Raw genomic sequence first — 24,658 nt, 5'->3', positions numbered from 1 at the left:
CTGTCTGCCTCAATTTCTTTCTGTGGCAAAGGATTCCGTACTCCTGAACAACGCAGAAAGATACCCTTGCTTATCTCCCTGCTGATTCGGTAACAATTTGAAATGCATGTCCCCTTGCCAACCACTCCGCCAGCACAAGATATAGTTTTCCCAATTTATCTCATCAAACTCCTTCTTCATCTCAGATGTCCAGTTATCAAACCATTAGAGACACTGGCACCTGGCTGGCTTTTCTGTGAGCCTAGTCATTGGGAATAACAATCCACACCTGTAATGTGCTGTTAGAGGCCTTCGTGATTGGGTGTCAGCAGGAATCAGCCCCAATAAAGACATTTCCAGTCACAGAAAAACAGTAACAGCACCACCTTTTGAATTTACCTGGGTGCCTGTTAGTGCCTTACCAAAAACAAGTTCTTATGGCACAAAACAGGACAGATTTCAAATTTGTCATACTAGTTCCTAATATTTTGTGAACTATTTCCCAATCTTTGCTGTGCATGGAATGATAGAAGATTAGCATTATAATGTAACAGATGTAAAACAAAATAGACAGGCTGTGGTGGAAAAAAATGTTTTCCTGGAGAATGCACAATTTCTGTTCCTTTTCCTCTCCACAACAATGCCCAAAAAATGTGCAGGAAGTTATGGAACTGATTGAAAACAGCCTTTCAGGTTCAAATCTTGGGACACAGATTTTTGTTTTCAGATGTCTTATGATTAAAATCATGATTCATTAGATGTTTAATACAGGTTTCATCTTACTTTGTACCATCCTTGTAAGCAGCAGTGTGTATTGAAATATATATGTGGGCAAGTCGATAGCAAAATCCTCCTTATTACAACATAAGGCCAAGTGTTTTACTTATATTTTTACCTTTTTAAGGATTGGCCGTTTGATGATGGTGATCCACCTCCAAGCAAAATTGTGGATGATTGGCTTATTTTGCTTAAAGCTAAGTTTGCCGAACAGCCTGGTAGCTGTGTAGCAGTCCATTGTGTTGCTGGCCTTGGTCGGTAGGTATACAAGAATGTTGATGAATGTCAAACATAACATGTGTCTTTAACAAGGAGAAGTTGGTTTTTAACATAAGGGCTGATGTACTCATCAACAGCTTAGTGATTCAGATAAACTGGCCGTGGCAGAAACAACTTGTATAGCCACATCAAAATAACCAAACATAATCAAGATAGTTTATAGGAGGGGAAAGTCAGACACTGAGTTGGGATAAGGAAGAAGAGTTGAGTGAAAGTGTGGTCAACAAAGCAAGACTGTAGGAATATAGCAAGTGGAGGAGTTTAAGAGCAGAATTCCAGAATGTGGTCTGCTATCTGCTGCTGAAATTGATATAGAGAGCACAAGATGTACTGCAGCAACTCACCAAGGCTTGATTTAGAGATACAGCACTGAAACAGGCCCTTCGGCCCACCGAGTCTGTGCCGACCAACAACCACCCATTTATACTAATCCTACACTAATCCCATATTCCTACCCCATCCTCACCTGCCCCTATATTCCCCTACCACCTACCTATACTAGGGGCAATTTATAATGGCCAATTTACCTATCAACCTGCAAGTCTTTTGGCTGTGGGAGGAAAACCGGAGCACCCGGAGGAAACCCAGGCAGACACAGGGAGAATTTGCAAACTCCACACAGGCAGTACCCAGAATTGAACCCGGGTCACTGGAGCTGTGAGGCTGCGGTGCTAACCACTGCGCCACTGTGCCACCACATCAGATTCCAAAAACTCTACTGCCTAGAACAGGGGCCTGCAATCTGCTCCAGCATCTGAGGAGTTGCGAATAGTACTGAATATCATACTGAATATAATTTATCATTTCATCCATATTAGAAACAATAATAGTCACAACAATAAACCTGTTCCTCGAACCAAAGGCAGATGGCTCTTTAAGATCTCATTTGCAGCTCCTCTTCTTTTCAATTGAGATCGCATTGACATGAAAAAAAGCCTAAAAATATTATGTCCAATAAGGTGCATGTTTTTATTGAGGATAAAAGGCTAATCATTATGCTGCACTTTACATGATTAAAATTATTTTAATGAAAAACATCATTGTCTTCTAAATAAACCTGTTTGAGTGGTATACTGCACCATGGTTATATATTATGCATTTGGTTTGAGATTTTATGGTTGCAACCATTATTTATAATATAGATGTGGTGATAATTTATGTTCAGTATAATCTTCAGTACCATTTGCAACTGCTCAGATACTGAAGCAGTCCGTGTCAAAATGCAGCACGACCTGGACAAATTCCAGGCTTGGGCTGATGTGTGGCACGAATGTTACTTGCCACATAAGTGTCAGGCAATGACAATCTCCAATAAGAGAGAATCTCCCCATGACATTCAACAGCATTACCATTGCTGAATTCCCCATTATCAACATCCTGGAGGTTACCATTGACCAGAAGCTGAACTGGAGCAGCCACATAAATACTGTGGCTACAAGAGCAGGTCAGAGGCTGGGAATTCTGTGGCAAGTGACTCACTCCTGACTCCCCCATGCCTGTCCACCATCTATAAGGAGTGTGTCAGGAATGTGATGGAATACTCTCCACTTGCCTGGATGAGTACAGCTCCAACAGCACTCTGCAAGCTTGACACTATCCAGGACAAAGCAGCCTACTTGATCGGCACCCCATCCACCACCTTAAACATTCACTGCCTCCACCACTGACGCATAGCGGCAGCAGTGTGTACCATATGCAAGATGCAGTGCAGCAAATCACCACACCTCCTTTGACAGCACCTTCCAAGCCGGCAACCTCTTCCACCTAAAAGGATAAGGGCAGCAGACGTGTAGGAACCCCACCATCTGCAAGTTCCCCTCCAAGCCTAACTTTGAAATATATGCAAGTTATATATCTTCGTTCCTTCACTGTCACTGGATCAAAATCCTGGACCTCCCTCCCTAACAGCACTATGGGTGTACCTGTAACAGATGGACTGCAGTGATTCACGAAGGCGGCCCATCACCACCTTCTCGAGTGCAATTAGGGATGGGCAACAAAGGCTGGCCTTGCCAGCAATGCTCACATCCCATGAAATTAATTTTAAAAAATTCTGAATGTGCTGTTGAAGCTTTTTTCAATCGAAAGAATCAATAGCTGAAAAAATTCTTAATTCTACATTATCTTAAGTTAAAGCTTGTTTCAGAGATGGCTTTACTGACCGTTATAGTTACGCAAAGTCCAAAAAAAATTCTGTTAGGTCTATTTTAATTTTTTTTCTCTTGCCACATACAATTAAAACATTTTAATTATAAAGGCAAATTATACATTCTACCAGAGACACTTAGAAATTTGCCAAGTATTTGGTTTAGAAGTGCTGAATTCTCATCTTGCAGCTCCCAATAGTTTTTATTTTGGGCAATTTTTTTTTAAAGGCACTTCAGGTAGAAAAGGTTGCCGACCCTTGGCCTGATTTTGTGAAAGAGGAATCATGTTTAACCAATTTATTGGAGTTCTTTGATAAAGAGGAACTGGTGTACTTGGATTTCCAGAAGGCATCTGATAAGGTGCCACATCAAAGGCTATTGGGGAAAATAAAAGCTCATGGTATAGGGGTAATATTTTGGCATGGATAGAAGATTGGCTAGCTAACATGAAATAGAGAGTAGGCATAAATAGGTCATTTTCTGGTTGGGAAGATGTAGCACGTGGTGTGCCGCAGGGATCAGTGCTGGGCCCTCAAATCTTTTACAGTTTATAGAAATGACATGGATGAAGCGACTAAAGGTGTGGTTGCTAAATTTGCTGATTGCACAAAGATAGGTCGGAAAGTAAGTTGTGAAGAGGCCATGAGGCTACAAAGGGATATAGATAGGTTAAGTGAATGGGCAAAGATCTGCCAAATGGAGTGTAATGTGGGAAAATGTGAAATTGTCCATTTTGGCAGGAAAAATAAAGAAGTATATTATCTAAATGGTGAGATTGCAGAGCTCCGAGATGCAGAGGGATCTGGGTGTCCTAGTGCATGAATTGCAAAAGGTTAGTATGCAAGTACAGCAATTAATTAGGAAAGCTAATAGAATGTTATCATTTATTGCGAGGGGAATTGAATACAAAAGTATGGAGGTTATGCTTCAGTTATACAGGGCATTGGTGAGACCTCATCTGCAGTGCTGTGTACAGTATTGGTCTCTTTTTTTTTTAGGGAAGGATGTAAATGCATTGAAAGCAGTTGAGAACATTTACTGGACTCATACCTGGAATGGGCGGGTTGTCTTATGCGGAAAGGTTGGATAGGCTAGGCTTGTATCTGCTGGAGTTTCAAAGAGTAAGAGGCGACTTGATTGAAACATACAAGATCCTGAGGGGTCTTGACAGTGTGGATGTGGAAAGGATGTTCTCCCTTTTGGGAGAATCTAGAACTAGGGGTCACTGTTTAAAAATAAGGGGTTGCCCATTTAAGACCGAGATGAAGAGAAATATTTTCTGAGGTTCTTGAGTCTTTGGAATACTCTTCCTCAAAAGGCAGTGGAAGCAGAGTATTTGAATATTTTTAAGGCAGAGTTAGATTCTTGATAAGTAAGGGGCTAAAAAGTTATTGGGGGTAGGCGGGAATGTGCAGTTGAGGTTCCAATCAGATCAGCAATGATCTTATTGAATGGAGAGCAGACTTGAGGAGCTGAGTGGCCCACTCCTGCCCCTAATTGATATATTCGTAGAAGAACAAAGGCACCAGGCGCTTGGGAACACTACCAGCTGCAAGTTCCCCTCCGGGTCTCACCATCCTGACTTGGAAATATATCGCCATTCCTTCAACATTGCTATGTCAAAATCCTGGAGCTGCTGCCTAATGGCACTGTGGGTGTACCTACACCACATAAGAAGATAGGAACAGGAGTAGGCTATTCAGCCCTTCGAGCCTGTCCCACCATTCGATAAGATCATGGCTGATCCGCGGCCTAACTCCATATACCTGCCGTTGGCCCATATCCCTTAATATCTTTGCTTAACAAAAATCCATCTATCTCAGATTTTAAATTAACAACTGTTCTAGCTTCAACTGCTGTTTGTGGGAGAGAGTTCCAAACCTCTACCACCCTTTGTGTGAAGACGTGCTTCCTAACATCTCTCCTGAACGGTACTTGGTAATTTTTAGACCAAGCCCCCTAGTTTTAGAATTTCCAACCAATGGAAATAATTTATCTTTATCCAGCCTGCCTTTTCCTGTTAATATCTTGAAGACTTCAATCAGATCACCCCTTAACCTTCTAAGTTATAGCGAAAACAGGCCTAATCTGTGTAATCTCTCCTCGTAACTTATCCCCTGTAGTCCAGATATCATTCTTGTAAACCTACGTTGCACTCCCTCCAAGGCCAATATATGTGGTGCCCAGAACTGCTCACAGTACTCCAAGTGGGGTCTAACCAGGGTTTTGTACAGTTGCAGCATAACCTCTGTGTCTTTATACTCCAATCCTCTAGATATAAAGGCTAGCATTCCATTAGCCTTTTTGATTAAAATGCCACGAGCAAGTGCAGAAAATAAAGATCTATGCACCTGAACCCCCAAGTCTCTTTGGACGTGTACTGCAGTGGCTGAAGAAAGCAGCTCACCTCCACTTTCTCGAGGGCAATTGAGGATGGGCAATAAATGCTGCCCTCACCAGTGATTCCCACATCCCATGAACAAAAAAAAAAAGTCAAAATTTGCTGATGACCTAAAAGTAGGAGTTTGACCAACAGCAAAGCAGGCTGCAAAAGAAATCAGGAGGACATGGGTTCGCAAAGTGGTCAGACAGGTTGAAGGTATAAATAATGCGTGAATGTTTTTCCCTCCCAAAATGTATAACCCCTCAAGAAATAGAAACATACATGATGGAAAGATCCTGGGTGAAGAAGTCAGTAACGAGGTGGGTGGGGAGAGGAAATCAGCAATTTAGCAAAGTCACTAGGAGAATAAGAAGTTAGGAGAAATTTCTTTCCTCAGAGGTTTGCTGGAGCACATGAAGCTACAGCATGTGGATGTGGCTTACATCTTTCAAAGGAAAAGTGGATAAATATTTAAAGCAGACTTACTGTAGTATAAGGGTCTGAAAGGGTTAATGATTGAGACAGTGAGAGTAACCCCTCCCACTGTAGTGGTGATGTGGTAATAGTCACATGGACAGTTGGCTTGGAAGGAGCTAGAAGCACAATAAGTGCTAGCTCGAGAGTGGAAATAGAATGTAAATTTCAATAGAGTTGATGTTCAGCCAGTCAAAGACTCAGATGTTTTTGAAGAACATTTTAACCATACTACTAACAATATACAATATCTAGACAGTGATATACAATATGGTGAACAGCAGTGGCTGCCGTACAACCTTGTAAACGGTGGCTGCATACATCGCAGTGGTGAACAGGCCAAGAAGATTTGAGAAGTCTAGCCTGGCACAGTAGTGCCAAAAGACTACAGATCTAATGGAGGGACTGCAAAGAGCTCCAGAGCTGTTCTGCAGATGACAAAACGACATAGTTGGTGAGTCAGCCACACAGGCATTCGGGCTGCATGACAGAAGTGCGGTGGTCTGCGAAAACAAACCAGGTCCAGCCATCGGACTGAGAGTTGGAGTACCGAGCATTGGTCGGGGATCAGGGGAAAAACCTTGTAGAAAGTTACATTACTAATGGCGCACCAGGCAGGCGAGGCGGGACGACGTGAAGGAAAAACGGTTGATCCCTTGTGAGGACTAGTTCAGAGTCAGCGGCCATTATTTGAGCGTACCGTGGAGGGAAAGCACGGGAACACCAAAAAGAGTGGGAACCCCGAAAAGAGCAGGAAACCTCCATGTACAGGGAAAACACCCCCATTAGGGCAATGAAAATTTTAAAATAAGGGAATACCTGAAGAGTTTAGCACAGGATGAAATCAAAATATACAATGCCCGAAAGCTTCCAAAATTAACAAGGGCCCGATGAGATTCAGAACTGGTCAGTCTGGAAGAAGAGGTTAGCATTCAGAATAGCTTGACAGTTGTATACCAAATCTGAAGCGAAGCAAGTAAATACTTTACTATACTCCATAGGTGAAATAACTGATATGATTGAGCCAAGGCATCAACGAAGCTTCAGATCAATTTGCAGATGTGTTACAAGCTTTTGATCAATATTTTCAGGTAGGAAGCAATAACCTCCTAGAAAGGGCAAAGTTTAATAAAAGGATCCAAAAGTTGGGCGAATCAGTGGACGCTTTCATGAATGAATTGTGTCGATTGGCTGACGGATGTGAGTACGGAACACTAAAGTCCGAATTGATTAGAGACTGCACAGTTGTGGGAATAGCTGACGAGTCTTTACCAGATCTCTACAGTCAAAAGAGGACCTCACTGGAGAACAGGTTCAGATTGTGCGACAGGCAGAAGTCAGACACAATAGGGCCATCCTGCGGGCTGAAGAGAAGGCTTGGAATGGAAGGAATCCGATGACTATCCAGTTCCTGAAGCCCAGGATGGAAAAGCAATCCCTGGATAAGAAGGTACACAAGTGAGAGAGTGCAAGTCGGTGGGAAACTGTGCCACCGCTGTGGAGCTAGAAAGACCCACAGCTGTGATCAGTGTCCTGCTAATAAAGCAGAATGCTTTAATTGCAAAAAGACAGGCCACTTCAGAAAGATGTGCCAGAGCAAGACCTCTTCTCTCAAATTTACAGAACGATGAATGCGGTGGAACAACTTCCAGTGGAGGATAAACCAGGGACTTCCGAGGGGAAATTAACGACACCCATCAAGGATTTTGGACATCAGACATCTGTCAATGGATATGTTATGAATTTCAAATTGGACACGTGCAAGTGTCACAGTTCTTTCAGACTAAGAACCATGGTTGACGAGACATTGCTTACAACCAGTGGACGCGCAATTTGGTGGTCCAGGAGGGATCTAACTGAAGGTGAAAGGGAAGCTTTAAGCAACTCTCCAATATAAAGGAAGACAGATAAAGGAAACCCTGTATGTTTTGAAAAATCAAGAATTTTCATTATTCAGCAGAAAAGCATGCTTAGACCTACATCTAGTCAAAAAGATTAGATTAGATTTTAGATTAGATTAGAGATACAGCACTGAAACAGGCCCTTCGGCCCACCGAGTCTGTGCCGAACATCAACCACCCATTTATACTAATCCTACACTAATCCCATATTCCTACCAAACATCCCCACCTGTCCCTATATTTCCCTACCACCTACCTATACTAGTGACAATTTATAATGGCCAATTTACCTATCAACCTGCAAGTCTTTTGGCTTGTGGGAGGAAACCGGAGCACCCGGAGGAAACCCATGCAAACACAGGGAGAACTTGCAAACTCCACACAGGCAGTATGGATGAAGTCAAGCAATCAGAGTCAGACAGACACTTGCAAGCAGACTATCCCAAACTTTTTCGGGTCTAGGAATGCTCAAGACAGAGTATAGAATAATGCTAAAAGAAGATGCCAGATCAGTGTGTATCTTTACACCCAGAAAGATACCACACCCGTTGATGAACCAAGGACAAAATCAGCTGGAAGAGATGACCAGAATGGGAGTCATTTCTCCTGTCATGAAACCAACAGAGTGGTGGTCGGCTATGGTTACAGTTCCAAAACCAAATGATGGTCTGGGTATCTGTGTGGATTTAACGCAGTTTAACAAATCCGTATAAAGGGAAATTCTTCCTATGTCATTGGTAGATGACAGTCTGACAAAGTTATCCAAAAGCATAATGTTCGCTAATCTCAATGTGAACACTGGCTTTTGGCAGGTTCCTTTGGACAAGCAGTCAAGATTGCTCAGAGCATTTATCACTCCATTTGGACGATTTTGCTTCAATTGTCTACCATTTGGGATAACGTCTGCTCCTGAAATCTTACAAAGAACTATGTCCAATATTCCACAAGGATTAAAAGGGGTGATTTATCACACCGACGACATCCTGGTCCATGGGGAATCCATCGAAGAACACGATCAGAGAGTCAAAGCAGTTCTACGTCGTCTTCAAGAAGAAGGGCTGACACTTAATGGTAAATGTGAATTCTCAAAAAACGTTTAGCCGTTTCTAGGGCCATATTGTGAGATGTAAGGGCATAATGGCAGACCCGCAAAAGAAGAGAGCCATTAATGAATTCCTAATCCCAACTTCAGTCCAACATCTCCAAAGATTCCTAGGAATGGTGAATCAGTAAGCAAAATCTTTACCCAATTTGGCGCAGGTAACAGAATCATTAAGACAACTTTCGAAGAATGATCAAGCCTGGTGTTGGAACATACTTCAAGAGCAGGCATTTCGAAGAATTAAGGCAATGCTAATTTCGCCAGAGATATTGGCACATTACAACCCTCATTACTAACTATAATTGCAGAGGCACCTCATCTACAGGATTGGAGGCAGTCCTCTTTCAAGAACAGCCAGATGGATGTCGAAAACTGATCTATTATGCATCTAGAGCTTTGTCCAAGACACAGACAAGGTATGTTGTCATTGAAAAAGAAGCACTCGCAGTCACGTGGGCTTTCAAGAGGTTTTCAGATTAGATTATTGGCCTGAAAGTGGTTATAGAGGCAAACCACAAACCCTTGGTTTGCTTACTGGAGGAGAAGGAAATTGCAAGGTTGCATCCCAGAATTCAGAGATTCCGATTGAGGTTGATGAATATACCTGTGAGATGGTATATGTACAAGGGAAGATGCAAACTTTCGCGAGTACTTTATTGAGAGCAACCGTTGACCATCCTACACAACAGGATGTTAATTTTGTTGAAGAGATAGAATCATATTCACAATACACAGCGTTGCAATGGCGGTCAGGTACACAAAGTTCAAGAAATTGGTAACGCTTAAAATCAGGATGAGGAATGCATTCGGATACGCCAGTATTGTACAAAAGGTTGGCCACAAGAACGTCCTAGTGGGAAAGTAATAAAATTTTTCTTTGAATTCGGAGTCAATTCACAATTGTAGACTATTTGTTGGTGTATAATGACAGACTAATCATTCCAATTTCTCTTCAATCAAATATCTTGGCAAGGATTCATCAAGGCCACATGGGAATTTCAAAAAAATTACAAAGCAGGCAAGTCCAACCCGGCCAATTACCGCCCCATCAGCCTACTCGCAATCGGTAAAGTGATGGAAGGTGTCATCAACAGTGCCATCAAGCGGCACTTGCTTAGCAATAATCTGCTCGGTGACGCTCAGTTTGGGTTCTGCCAGGGCCACTCAGCTCCTGACCTCATTATAGCCTTGGTTCAAACATGGACAAAAGAGGTGAGGTGAGAGTGACTGCCCTTGACATCAAGGCAGCATTTGACCGAGTATGGCATCAAGGAGCCCTAGCAAAACTGAGGTCAGTGGGAATCGGGGAAAACCCTCCGCTGGCTGGAGTCATACCTAGTGCAAAGGAAGATGGTGATGGTTGTTGGAGGTCAGTTATCTGAGCTCCAGGACATCACAGCAGGAGTTCCTCAGGGTAGTGTCCTAGGCCCAACCATCTTCAGCTGCTTCATCAATGACCTTCCTTCAATCATAAGGTCAGAAGTGGGGATGTTCGCTGACGATTGCATAATGTTCAGCACCATTCGTGACTCCTCCGATACTGAAGCAGTCCGTGTAGAAATGCAGCATGACCTGGACAATATCTAGGCTTGGGCTGATAAGTGGCAAGCATCATTAGCGCCACACAAGTGCCAGGCAATGACCATCTCCAACAAGATAGAATCTAACCATTTCCCCTTGACATTCAACGGCAACTGAAGAAAATGCAAGAAACCTCCCAGAATTCGAGATCCAAGGGATTAGGGGGAATGAAGAATTGTGATGAAGAATAAGATTGTATTGGATAAATTAATGGGGCTGAAGGTTGTTACGTCCCCAGGGCCTGAGATTCTACATCCCAGAGTGGTGTTAGAGGTAGCAATGGAGATAGTGGATGCATTGGTGATCATCTTCCAAAATTATGTAGATTCTGGAGCAGTTCCTGCAGATTGAAAGTTCGCAAATGTCACCCCACTAGTTAAGAAGGGAGGGAGAGAGAAAACAGGGAACTTACAGACCTGTTAGCCTTACATCAGTTGTTGGGGAAAATGCTGCAATCTATTCTAAAGGATGTGATAAATGGACACTTGGATAATACTGATCTGATTGGGCATAGTCAACATGGATTTATGAATGGGAAATCATGTTTGACAAACCTGTTTGTGTTTATTGAGGGTGTTAGTAACTGAATTGATAAAGGGGAGTCGGTGGACGTGGTATGTTTGGATTTTCAGAAGGCTTTTGATAAAGTGCCACACTGGAGGTTGATTAGCAAAAATTAAAGCATATGGGATAGGAGGTAATATACTGGCATGGATAAAGGATTGGTTAACAGGCAGAAAACAGAGTAGGAATAAATGGGTCATTCTCGCATTGGCAGGCTGTGACTAGTGGGGTACTGCAGGGATCAGTGCTTGGGATCCAGCTGTTCACAATATATATAAATTATTTGGATGTGGGGATCAAATGTAGTATTTCCAAGTTTGCGGATAACACAAAACTATGTGGGAATGTGTGTTGTGAGGAAGGTGCAAAGCAGCTTCAAGGGGATTTGGACAGACTTGGTGAGCGGGCAAGAACTTGGCAGATGGAATGTAATGTGGAAAAATGTAAGGTTATCGACTTTGGTAGGAGGAATAGATGTGCAGAGTATTTCTTAAGTGGTAACAGATTAGAAAATGTAGATGTACAAAGGGACCTGGGTGTCCTTGTCAATAAGTCACTGAAAGCTAACATGCAGGTGCAGCAAGCAATTAAGAAGGCTAATGGTATGTCAGCCTTTATCGCAAGAGGATTTGAGTACAAGAGTAGTGAAGTCTAGCTTCAGTTGTATAGAACCTTGGTTAGACTGCACCTGGAGTACTGTGTGCAGTTTTGGTCCCCTTAAGGATATTATTGCGATGGAGGGAGTGCAACTAAGGTTCACCAGACTTGTTCCGCGGATGGCGGGACTGTCTTATGAAGAGAGATTGGGGAAACTGGGCCTGTATTCTCTAAGTATTTTGTTGGTTTCAATGAGATCACCTCTCACTCTTCGAAACTCTATAGGGATAGGCAGGGTAGATGCAGGTAAGATGTTTCCCCTGGTTGGGGAGTCTAGAACCAGGGGACACAATTTCAAAATAAGGGGGAAGCCACTTAGGCCTGAGATGGAGAAATTTCTTTTTTGAAAGGATTGTGAATCTTTGGAATTCTCTACCCAGAGGGCTGTGGAAATTCAGTCATTGAGTATGTTTAAAGCAGAGATTGACAGATTTCTAAATACAAATGATATAAGGGGAAAGGAGGATAGTGTGGGAAAAAGGCATTGAAATGGCGGTGCAGGCTCGATGGGCTGAATGGCCTACTCCTATGTTCCTAGATTATCTGATCAAAATCACATTACTGGTTGTGGGAGCTTGTGCGCAAATTGGCTGCCATGTTTCCTGCATTACAGCAGTGAATCCACTTCAAGATTACTTAACTAGCTGGAAAGTGCTTTGGGATGACCTGGGGTTGTGAATGGTTGTATAAATACAAGTTGTCTTTTTTGCTGTACTTAAACTGACTTGTTCTAAATACGCAGGGCTCCTGTATTGGTAGCAGTTGCTCTTATTGAAAGTGGAATGAAGTATGAAGATGCCATTCAGTTCATCAGACAGTAAGTGCTATTTGTTCCTGGAAAATGCTTTTGACTGTGTTATTCTGATATTCAGTGATCATGGGCGGGATTTTACCTTAGGCGGACGGGAATTTGCCACTGACGTGAAAGCCGGTGGCAAACCTGCTTCTGCCTAGCCTGGGGATCTGTCCAGCTTTTTACGGGTCCCCGGGCTTTCATTGTCCTGAGGAGGGACTTCCACCCACTTGAGGGAGGAAGTCTCGCCTCATTGAGCTGCTAGCCAATCAGCAGCTCTTAGTCCCAGCAGCACCACTGGGAGTGGTGGCCACTGCTGGGATTGCAGCCCAGCCGACACCATGGATCCAGAAGGGGAAGGTAAGTAGGGGTTGCCTCACCAGGGGATCGGTCCTTCCCTGGTGAGGCTAGAGTGGTCGTTTAGGGGGAGGGGAGCGTCTTTGGTCCAGTGGGTGGGTTGGGAGGCGGGGGGCAGCCCTCAATTGTGCACCCTGTACCTGACTGCCATGCCTTCCTCTTCACCACCCCCCCCACCATAAAATCCAGCCCCATATCTTAGTAAGGGCTGCTGCTGATTTTGACAAATTTTGACTCAGCATGCAAAGAACATTGGAATTTTTGATTTTAACTTGAATGTGGAAGGTTAAATTCGACATGTGCTAGCAGGCATACATTCCCATTGAAATATAGTGAATTTTGTTGCAGGTAGACCTCCCATCCTGGGATTTCCCCTTTCCTCTGCACTCAGGCTGAAGTTTGTGCAAGTCTTTTGAATTCCCTGCAGCAGCTGCAAAGCTCCACCCATCCATTCGTCTTTAAAGCAGGAAGCCTTTTTTTCTTCCCTCCCCCCCCCAGTGTGCAACATGATCCTGTCATGATGCAATAAATACGCAGGCTGTGCCCTTACTCCATTCTGGAGCTGCCAAAATTATTGATGTGTTTAACCTTTTAAAAAAAATACAGCCTTGCAATACCATTCCCTTAGTCACTAATAGTAAGACTGTTAAGTCCTAATTGAACAAATATAATTGTATTTCCTTTGAGACTCTGCCTAATTTGTCATTATCTTTCCAGGGTTTTCTCAGCCTACACTATAGCATTATCAAATTCTGTTCTCAGCTGACAACTGCTGCATTTTAGAGAGAGGGTGAAGAAAAGTTTGTTGAACAAGTAGTTGGGGAGGCACCTAGGCAATTGATATTGGGACATCAGGGATACCTATGACCACGTAGTCTCTCAACTGGAGGCACATTTGCAATGCAAAGAATTAAAAAGCACTTTATTTTCACTAACCTTTTTCACTTCTTTTCACTTTATTTTTCTCTCCTTATGAAATAGGAAACGCAGAGGTGCAATCAACAGCAAACAACTCTTATACTTGGAAAAGTATCGGCCAAAGATGAGACTTCGATTCAAGGCCCATAATAATCACAAGAACAGTTGTGCCATCGTATGAATTTGAACACTTTCAGCCAACAATGGTTTACAGTGATTTTTATATAAAAAAAATAAAATGCCATTGGGTTTCCTGTCTTCAAATCCAATTGGATGTTTTTTTCTGCCTTTAGTAACTTGAATATTTATTCAAAAAGCAACTAGATGGAAGTACACTTTTTGGAAGGTTGTTGACTCTGTTGTGAGAGAGTTTTCCATAATATGCAGGCTAATACTTCATCTGCAATTTTATGTATGCCTTTAAAAAAGAAAAAATCCTCCAGGATGTTTGATCTATATGGCTTCTATTCAAATAGCAAGTTTGTGTGATGGTCTAAAGAATATGGAGCTAGGAAAATAATTGTAAATAGGATGCAAATTGACTTAAATTTTGGTGGTCTACTGATTGACTGGTATAGATATTCTGGTGAAACATTGTTCTGTGACCTGGGAAGTTGAACTGATGTCTCTGATGAAGTGCTTCCTTAATGCCTAAATTCACAAATGGGTAATTTGTAATTATATGGGCCAGGTTTTGTATCTGCAGGCAGCTTGGTTCCAAGGATCTCACTTTCTTGTATTTTATAAATAATATCCCTGTACTAGAACTACTAACCTGTATATTATGTTTCTAGCACTGAGTGGGTGTTGCAATCATTTTTTTATTGGGCAGGCGTCATTCCATAAACACAATTTTTCCTGTTTCACATTGACTATTGTTACTAATTGTGTGCTAATCCTCAATTTAACTATATCTTTCAACCACTAGTTTAACAGGTTACTGAAGGCTTGATCTAGCTGGGGAGGGAGGACAAGAGAGTTTTGATTTTGACCATTCCAGAAACAAGAAAATATGTTATATAATTTTCTTAAATAGACCTACCTGTTGGTTAGGCATTATTCCGATAAGCAGAAGTCTGTTGCAGACAGACATGTACTACTGAGCTGGTGGAAAAGATACGTGTGCGCAATGCAACTAGAAATGACTTTTTATGAACAAAGTTGGTTTTCAGATGAGTGTTGACACATCTAGTATTTCCTTTTGAGTACAGTGGATAGGTGTTACTGAAGGGATTTTTAAACACTTGGTAAGCTTATCAATGTCCCAAGTCCTGCAGTACAACTCAACCTTTCAGAGGTCATAGCAGCATAGGAAATCTCTAAGGGCTGAATTTTGTGCCCATGGCAGGAGTCCTGATGCTGGCCCGGAAAGCCGGGAACAACCCTGCCTCAGCTGTTTGGGCTCCCTCCTGCCCCCCCCCTTGCATTTTTTTCAGCACTCAGGCAATTAACTGTCTGACACTGGGGCTCCTGTCCCTTTTAAAAGATGGGAGCCCACCTCCAAGAGCTGCTGGGAGCAGTGGCCACTGCTGGGACTACAGCAGGCCTGGACCAGCCAGCGATGGAAGAGGCCCCAGAATCAAGGTAAGTTTGTGGGGCTAGCTGAGGCCAGTCAGGCAAGCCCCAGTAGAGGAGGGGAGGGGGTCGCTATGAGGGAGAGGGGAGGAGGGGTGGTGTTCTTCTTGGGGTTGGGGGTATGGGCAGCCCTTGTTACTGGGGGGTCCTCCATGGGGCACAGGGTGCACGATCAGGAGGCCCACAGTCTAGCCAAGCCCGTAGGGAGGCTGCCCAGTAAAATGGTGGAGGGCCCCTCATACTGGTAAAATACCAGCTGTGGTGAAATGATGCCCTTAAGTGGCTGTTAATTGACCACTTAAGGGCTTCAATTGGCCTCTATCCTCGACTTTCCCTGCCCTGACTGAATCGGAGGGAATTGGGAAGGTGCTGGGCATTCTACCCCCCACCCCGCCTGATTCTACGTCCACATCCCCCCCCCACCACCCCCAAACCCCTGCCTCCCAGCCCGTCCCAAGAGGGCTGGTAAAATCCAGCTCCAAGAGTGCATTCATACTGCGTGTCGTGTCAGTGAAAAGTGGTTTTGCAGCCTTAGTTCAGCCTCAGTCAACATCAGAGTGGAGTGAGAATCCCTGGCGGAAGGAGTTTCACTCCACTGTTCAGGCCTTTACACATAAAGTACAATTATACTTCAAGCTGAATATTGGTGAGAAAACAAAGCCTGTTGCACTGAAGCTAAACCTGGCCCATGAATGCCAAGTAAATAAATGTTGTGGTTAAGAGTAACTTTTTAAATAAATGAATAAAACATGTAAACTAGCCTTTCATTAGGTTGAGCTGGGTTCATCTGGGAAATAGTGAAATTATGCTTCTGAAGACGACCTATAATTTTCAAACCTTGAGGAATGCCTCAGGGACTAAAATGGGCATTAATGTGTCCATTTTTGTGCCTATGCCATCTGATTTTTTTTAATCACTCTGGGTGATCATTTTTGTGCATGGTGAAAGAAAGCTATGTGAATGATGTACAGATATCCGTCTCCTCCATAATAGTGATGAAAACTAATTTGGCTACGAGAAAGGTAACTAACCCTTTCCAGTGATGCCAATCATAGAGCATTACAAGTTTGGTTTATTATACATCTATTTTAAAGCTACACCACCTTTCTGTGAACCCTGCATCTATGGCTGTTCACACTGAGGTTAGCATATTGGCTGTTGAATATTCTGAAAGCTGAAAGTTATATTCAATTAACAGTTCTGATTTTTTTTTTGTAACAATGCATGCTTGCTTTCTAGTTTGTAAATGTCTATTCAATTTAAATTAATAGGGAAGAAAAGCTGATTATGAAACATGGCAGATTTGCTGAATTTTCTGAGTTACAATTACATTCTTGATCTCAGTACTGTTAATATCCTACAATATTCTTGTGTGCAACTTCAACTTCAATCTTGTGGGCTTAGAAATTTGGCCACATAGTACCCATTTTTCAGGCACTAAGCAGCCTTCTAAGCCTCTGATATGGCAGGTAGAAAGTGCACACTTGTATATTGGTAAAGGTGAAATAAAAAAATCAACGGCCGAATATTTGACGTACCGAAATTTCTAGGCCATGGTCTTTAAACCCTGTAATCGAGATTCACATTTCAGACATACTGTATGGTGTGATGCAATAGTTGCATAACAAGTTGGACCATCAAGTTACAGCACAGAAACCGGCCCTTCGGCCCATCGTGTCGGTGCCGGCCAAACAGCACCCAATTATTCTAATACCATATTCCTGCACTTGGCCTGTCGCCCTGTATGCTATGGCATTTCAAGTGGTCATCTAAATACTTCTTAAATGTTGAGGGTTCCTGCCTCCACCACCTCTTCAGGCAGTGCGTTCCAGATTCCAACCACCCTTTGGGTGAAAAAATGTTTCCTCAAATCTCCCCTAAACTTCCTGCTCCTTACCCTAAATCTATGCCCCCTGGTTCTTGACCCCCTCTGCTAAGGGAAAAGGTTTCCTCTTATCTAACCTATCAATGCCCCTCATGATCTTGTACACCTCAATCATGTCCCCCCTCAGCCTTCTCTGCTCCAAGGAAAACAACCCTATCCTTTTGAGTCTCTCTCCATAGCTGAAATGCTCCAGCCCAGGCAACATCCTGGTGAATCTCCTCTGCACCCTCTCCAGTGCAATCACATCCTTCCTATAGTGTGGTGACAAGATCTGTACACAGTACTCCAGCTGTGGCCTAACTAGCATTTTATATAGCTCCATCATAACCTCCCTACTCTTATATTCTCTGCCTCAGCTAATAAAGGCAAGTATCCCATATGCCTTCCTAACCACCTTATCAACTTGTGCTGCTGCCTTCAGTGATCTATGGACAAGTACACCAAGGTCCCTCTGCCTTTCTGTACTTCCTAGGGTCCTACCGTCCATTGTATATTCCCTTGCCTTGTTTGTCCTCCCAAAATGCATTACCTCACACTTTTCAGGATTAAATTCCATTTGCCACTGCTCCGCCCATTTTACCAGCTCATCTATATCTCCCTGTAATCTAAGGATTTCCTCCTCGCTATTTACGACACCACCCATTTTCGTGTCATCTGTGAACTTCCTGATCATACCTCCTATATTCACGTCTAAATCATTAACGTACACGACAAACAGCAAGGGTCCCAGCACCGATTCCCGTGGTACCCCATTGGTCACATGCTTCCAATCGCAAAAACAGCCCTCGACCATTACCCTCTGCCTCTTGCCACTAAGCCAATTTTGGATCCAGTTTGCCAAATTGCCCTGGATCCCATGGGCTCTTACCACCTTAACCAGTCTCCCATGCGGGACCTTATCAAAAGCCTTACTGAAATCCATGTATACTACATCTACTGCTTTACCCTCATCAACACATCTAGTCACCTCGAAAAATTCAATCAAGTTAGTTAGACACGATCTCCCCCTGACAAAGCCATGCTGACTATCCCTGTCTCTCCAAGTGGAGATTAATCCTGTCCCTCAGAATTTTTTCCAATATTTTCCCAACCACTGATGTTAGACTCACCGGCCTGTAATTACCTGGTTTATCCCTACTACCTTTCTTGAATAATGGTACCACATTCGCTGTCTTCCATGGTGGAATGCAGGTTCAATTCTCCAATCAGAGTTCCTGCGACAGCTACATAGATAGGTATTGATCTATCTCTTTCTTCCTTCCTTTCTCTCCTGTGGACACACACCTGGTGTGCGATAGGGGAAGGGGAGATTAGAAACACTCAGCCATTCATGTGCACATCCTAATGTCCAAGGCAGTGACACTGGGAGATCATCCAGCATGCCCCTGTGGCAACAGTCAATGCAGAGACTGGGGAGACCTATGAGTTGAGCACTTATAACCCTCTGAAAGAAAGGCCATGTTGTATTATTGTTGTATTTCGTATAATTTCCTCTACAATATTGCTCTGGTAATAATCAAAAATCATGATCATTCTTGAAATGGACATTATTTTGCATTATGTTCCTATAATTGCAGAGATAATGCTAAGCAGAATGATGCATACGCCATGTGCTTTGCAACTCAGTTCAGAATGTTTTTAGTATAAAAGCAAGCTATTAAACTATCCGTAATGTTATTAAGTGATGTGGCATTATTGGTTCCATTTCTGCCACCTAAATGGACCCTTGTGTTGGTTAAACTACCCAATTTTGTTCATTTAAAGCAGTTACTATTTTCACAAGCTCTAGAGATTTTCATAAATACAAATTTTTCAGATAGAAATTTTATTAGGTGATTGAGTAAGTTGCTGGAGCAAGACAAATGAGACAACTACCATATGATAAACAGCCAAGTTCGCCTTTCTCTTCAAAAGAAAAATGCAGTTTAGCTTAAAACAGAAGCATGTACTGGCTGCCTGCTTCAGTAGTCAGCAGACATTCATTAATACAGCTGTACTGTTCAATTTTATTAATTATTGATGCATACATATTCATAGATGTGGTTTGAAGTAAAACATGGCAGTACAAAGTGATCGCGTATCACTTGAAATCACACCAATTGGCATTACTTAACTTTTTGAAAAAATTATCAAAAGCAACAAGTGATTTATGGAAAAGCATGTAAGGCTTTTTGCACATTTTTGAAATGTATCTGTTTAGCCTTTCACTCTGTGCATTACTGTACGTTATATCAATGACCGGTGTAACACTGCAGTATAATTCACAATTACCCATTATTCATCTTCGCCACCCTCCCCAAAAGGTGTTACAGCTTTGCACAAACAAAAAAAAATCTTCCTTTTACTTTTTAAACACAGTGCTGCAATTGACAAATAAGATACTGTAGATTTAAGCTTACGTTTGCTATTTGGGGTAATAGTGCTATCATTTAAGGGTTTGGGCGTCATGTTGATTGGGGAAGGGAAGTTTCAATCCTTTTTGGGCTAGATTTATGTTTAAGGCATCAAGCTACCTAATTTTGGTCCTGTTGCAAGAAAATATTGATACATTAAAACTGGGAAGAATTGCTCTGTAATGTACAAATACTTTTCTATTTTTGATGGTTCTTTTAATGGGGGATGTAGAAGCAGACCAAAAAATGTACTCCCAATGAATGTGTAAATGTGTCAGCCATGGTTCACGTGCAGCACAACTTGCCTCTGAGTCAGAAGGTTGTAGGTTCAAACCCACTTCAAGATTTGAGCACATAATTCTGCTGATTCCTCAGTGCAGTATTGAGGAAGAGCTGCACTCTGAAGGTAGCATCTTTCAGATAGTAACATTAAATCAAGGTTCCGTCTGTCTTCACAGATCTGATATCACTTTTTGAAGAGGAGCAAGCGAGTTCTGCTCGTGTTCTAGCCAACATTTATAACTTAAAAATAATAATGGTTTGATCATTATCTCATTGCTATTTGTAGGAATATGCTGTGTGCAAATTGGCTGCAATATTGTCCTACATTACAACAGTGACTGCATTTCAAAAGTCATTCACTGGTTGCTAAGTGCTTTGGAATGTCTTGCAGGTTTGTTCTTTATATGTAAAGGGGAAAATTGGCACTGAAGTATGATAGTACGGCACACTTTCCTATATCCACGAATTTCCTGTCAGATCGTACCCTGCAAATAGGGTCAGTACAGAAGGTCAAAATCAGGCTTGTGTCTTCTGTTGACAACTTGTCCACACAGTTTTTCAGTTCTTTAATTTCAAAGATATGTGCACAGTGTTCTTTTTGATGTGGAGCATTGGCTATACCCAGCATATGGCACTACTAAACTGCTCACAGGCTACTCATCTGCTATAATGAAGGGAAGACCAGGCCAAACGGTTGCATAGCAGAGTTCCCACTTTGCTGGCATCCTTGGACTATCAACTCTCACTGCCATTTTATTTATGGAGTACTCCATTAATCAGCACCTGTCGCGTTAGTAAGTGTTCAGAGCCTAACGTCAATTAATACACTTCCTTTCTTGGGTTTTTTTGTGATCAAAAAGTGAAAGCATTGCTGTGAATTAAATACTCCATGGCTGGAGCTTAGGCACCACTACAAACTTCTGTCCTCTTTTAATACTGTAGATTTCTTTAAGTGATAGTGTACATTTTGCCTGGTGTCCAAATAGGCTCTTTTTATGTGTGTTCAAACCTGGGGATTGAGCTTGTTTGGCTAGTAAGCACATGAATGTAACAAACTCCATTTAATTAGTGCAACTAATACAGTATTCAACAACTTAAAAGGGATTAGAAGAGTAACACCAATTTCTGGCCAGACTACAAGATAAAAAATGAAAAAAATATGGAAAAAATAAGAGTATGAATTTAGTTTATTTTTGCTCAGTTTTCCCACAATTTTCTTTGCATGAAGTTTCAGACATTCGGCATCTATGTAGGTTAGCATCATGCTTAGCATGACTGAAACTCCACTTCCTTTGATGACAGTTATGAGTCCGGGCACTCCCTGTTTACTCATGCTAATTAAATGAAAGAGTTTAGCTGGTGTGTCACATTGTGGTATAATGCCTGTTGGGGCCAGAATGGGAAACAGCTGTATGAACCAAACTTGCTTCACTTGAACTGCACTTCCTGTTGAAGGATTGTGAAAAAGCATTTAGTTCATAATTCCCCACCCTCCAAGGTTAAGGAGGATTTTACAGTGGGAATTAGAGCTCATAAGAACACATTGAAAGAAAAATGAATTAAATGCTGTATGTAAAATGCAACATTTGCATGCATTTTTCTCAGTGTGCATCGGTCTAATTGTGTGTTGCAGGTTTATTGAATTTGATCAGATTTGCCTCAACATCCTTTGCTTTCCTTGTTTAGTTGAAAATATCTTTTTCTGAAGGAACTGTTTTTTGGTCTTAGTCTTGATATTTTGCATAAATGTAGACTGCAATGACAGTACATTCCACCTTTTGTTAATAGCCCTCAAAAGCAAGCATTATGTGTGGTGGAATAGGCTGTTACCTAGTGAATGTCTCATAGCATTGCATCAAAGGGAACAAATGTATAACCAGGTCCAAAGCTGAATAGCCTGTCAACTCTTCTTGTCCAGGCATGCACATAAAGAACATTGTGGAGGGTTACTTGTACCTATGTATCCCAATAAGAGTCAGAGAGTTTGAGAGGAGAGGACTTTTCAAAATAACTGGGGTGTATCAAGGAGTTCCGCTTTTATCTATGGACCTTTTAATGAATGACCATAGGTTTTCAGTTAGCTAAAAAGATGCCAAATATTTCATAGGTTTGGATTCACTTAGTGTGCTAATTTACATGGACAGAATGATCTCTTTTTTTTTATCTGAAGTGACTTTTTCTCTTCTGTTGCTCAACTAGCTAACTTAGTTGACAAACAAACTCATGCCAGTATTCAGTCTTGTAGATTTGCAAATGAACCGAACAGTCAAGTTTCATGACCACCAGAGGCTCCCAGATGTACCTATTTTGTAAATATATTCACTATTCATTTTGGATTGTATCTGGGATCAAATAATGCCCCTGTACATAAACAGGTTCCAAACTGATAAGCTCAAGAGTTGCATGCTGTGATATTGCTGGGCAGCACTACCCTGTGCTAGAAGTGTTAAATTAGCCCTTATTTTTGTGCCCAAAATATTGCACAACAAACCTCCAAGCACTGTGGCCTTCAGCTTATCAAAATAGCATTTATAACGAATATACATTTTAAATGTGCATTAGAATTGTTTATATGGTATTGAGTACAGACTCTTGCAACTGTCCAGCATTGTTTTACCGTGGTGTCAGCAATAAAAGCCTGCAGGAAAATACTTAATCTTTCAATGCATAAAATTATAAATCCTGCTAGTTTGAGCCAGGTACCATTTTTTTATTGAAAAGGATAAGTGCCTGTGTATTTGTTTTATTTTTCTCTGTGGGAGGGGAAGAGAGGGTTGTCATTATGTTCCAGTAATGGTTTGCAGCTCTTTGAACTAAATTGTGTTCTACCAATGAGTACTTTAAAGGGCATGATTTGTTTCAACACCTCCATTGCAATTAGAGAAGAAAAAGAATACTAATCATGACTATCCTCTGCAGTCAATTGAATAGGAACATTTTTGCTTTGGATATTTTTGAATAATAACTTGTATCTCAGTTGTGACACCAGTTTCTGCTGTGCCCCCACCACACTTCAAAAATGGGCAAAGAGCAAATGAAATATCCATACAATTAGCTGAAAGATGAATAAAATGTTTTACTGTCTTATCTGTAAAAATTGTTTGAAATGTATTAATAGAATGTTATTGCATCGTTAAATTCAATAACCCAAGAATTCAATTACTTTTATTGTGTTCCTGAATGGTAGTTGAAATTCTCTGCTATTAATTTGTTCTCAAAGTCCTACAGGCTGCACTGCACAGATAAAACCACTGTAGAGAAAGAAACAAGCTCTGGAAATTGCTTTAATAATTTTTGGCATTTATGAAAAAGGTGACACCTAAGACACAGAAGGACTTGTCCAATTTAAAGATGAATCTGAACTTGTTCAGCCATCCTTGGATGGAGCTCAGTTTGGCTGAGAATTGAGATCCATCCCTTTTAACAGTTTTTTTTGTAGACTGAAGTATTGTCTTATGTCAACCTCGGCGATTTTTTTTTTAGTGAACGCATTTACATCTGCTTAAAGTTGTAATTTGCAATTTGATTAATTCACCTCCAAGGCAAATAAAAAGGGCTCTCATTTTCAACGATGTATTTGTTTTTTTTAAATTCTGTAAATTTCAGTTGTGTTGTACTAAGAGCTTTACTCTATTAAAGTTTTGTATCTAGTTCATTTTGTTGGAGATGATTTTTTTACAAAAACATTAATTTCATAATGGGTTTTTATGGCATAGGGCAGGCGTTTAGGAGCAGCTATGATTACCTTAATCATCCTGTTTATACTACTTCCTTACAGGGGAGTAAAGGAGCAGATCAGATTAGTCACAACCATGTTTCAGATTCTGAACTACTTGTGAGCAATGCCAAGTAACATTTAATTTTCTCATCACATCAAATTTGATGCATAACAATCAGTGTCATATCCATGAGGGATTTTGCATGGCTCAGGGCAACTAGAAGACGAGCATAAATTCAATAAAGGAGGCAAAACCTCTGTCTGTGCAAACATTTAGCAATCGATTTGCATGAGCTGTTTGAATCACATTTTCTGCATGTTTTCTGCTTTTCCACTGAGATGTGGTTGTGGTGGGGTGACAGATGACATTGTTCAAAACTTGCACCCAAATTGAGTGTGCAGACTTGAAAATCATCTAAAATTGCCAAGAAGCTTTTGAGAAAACACTTCTCCAGTTTGTAGGAGCATGTGCTTTAGTCTGGACAAAATTCAGGAAATGCCCTTTCAACATTTTCCTCACCATCCTTACAGGAAGCATGTGGCTTTCAATCTTTTCCTATCCTGAGAGACTGGTAACTCCCCCATGTAGGCGATTGTGAACACGTACCTACATCCTGCTATTACCTTGTTTTTTTTCTCGTGCCACTTCTATGTATGTTTGTCATAGATTTAAATTACTTTGCTCCATGTCTGCTTGTACAGAAGCCAGCCCCACACTTTGCAACACTTACAGTATGACTTTCTAAGATTAAATCTAGGTAAGTGTCGATCTGGCAATTGAACAAACCATTCCTGTAAAAAGAGACCCTTTATCTAATGCAGTGCAGAACAAGTGAGTATAATGCACTCTTAAGTCTATGTGAGGCATGTTATGACAGTAACTGCCAAATTTT

General features: G+C 41.6%; 1 protein-coding gene across 9 annotated transcripts in view; it reads left to right on the top strand.

Moving 5' to 3' along the window:
* Positions 1-23,700, top strand: part of LOC137369810 (protein tyrosine phosphatase type IVA 3-like) — a 246,789-nt gene extending 223,089 nt beyond the window's left edge. For all 9 annotated transcript variants that reach the window (XM_068031344.1, XM_068031347.1, XM_068031349.1 and 6 more), the window contains 3 exons: positions 884-1,014; positions 12,587-12,661; positions 13,976-23,700. In XM_068031344.1, coding sequence (XP_067887445.1) covers positions 884-1,014; positions 12,587-12,661; positions 13,976-14,093 — 324 coding nt within the window. In that variant the 3' untranslated portion in view covers positions 14,094-23,700. The remainder of the gene's footprint in view (positions 1-883; positions 1,015-12,586; positions 12,662-13,975) is intronic.
* The last annotated feature ends 958 nt before the right edge of the window (positions 23,701-24,658 follow it).

The sequence above is a fragment of the Heterodontus francisci genome, chromosome 5 (genome assembly GCF_036365525.1).
Source record: "Heterodontus francisci isolate sHetFra1 chromosome 5, sHetFra1.hap1, whole genome shotgun sequence".
Taxonomy (NCBI): domain Eukaryota; kingdom Metazoa; phylum Chordata; class Chondrichthyes; order Heterodontiformes; family Heterodontidae; genus Heterodontus; species Heterodontus francisci.
The sequence above is the reverse complement of the archived record's forward strand: the minus strand, read 5'-3'. Positions and strand labels throughout refer to the sequence as shown.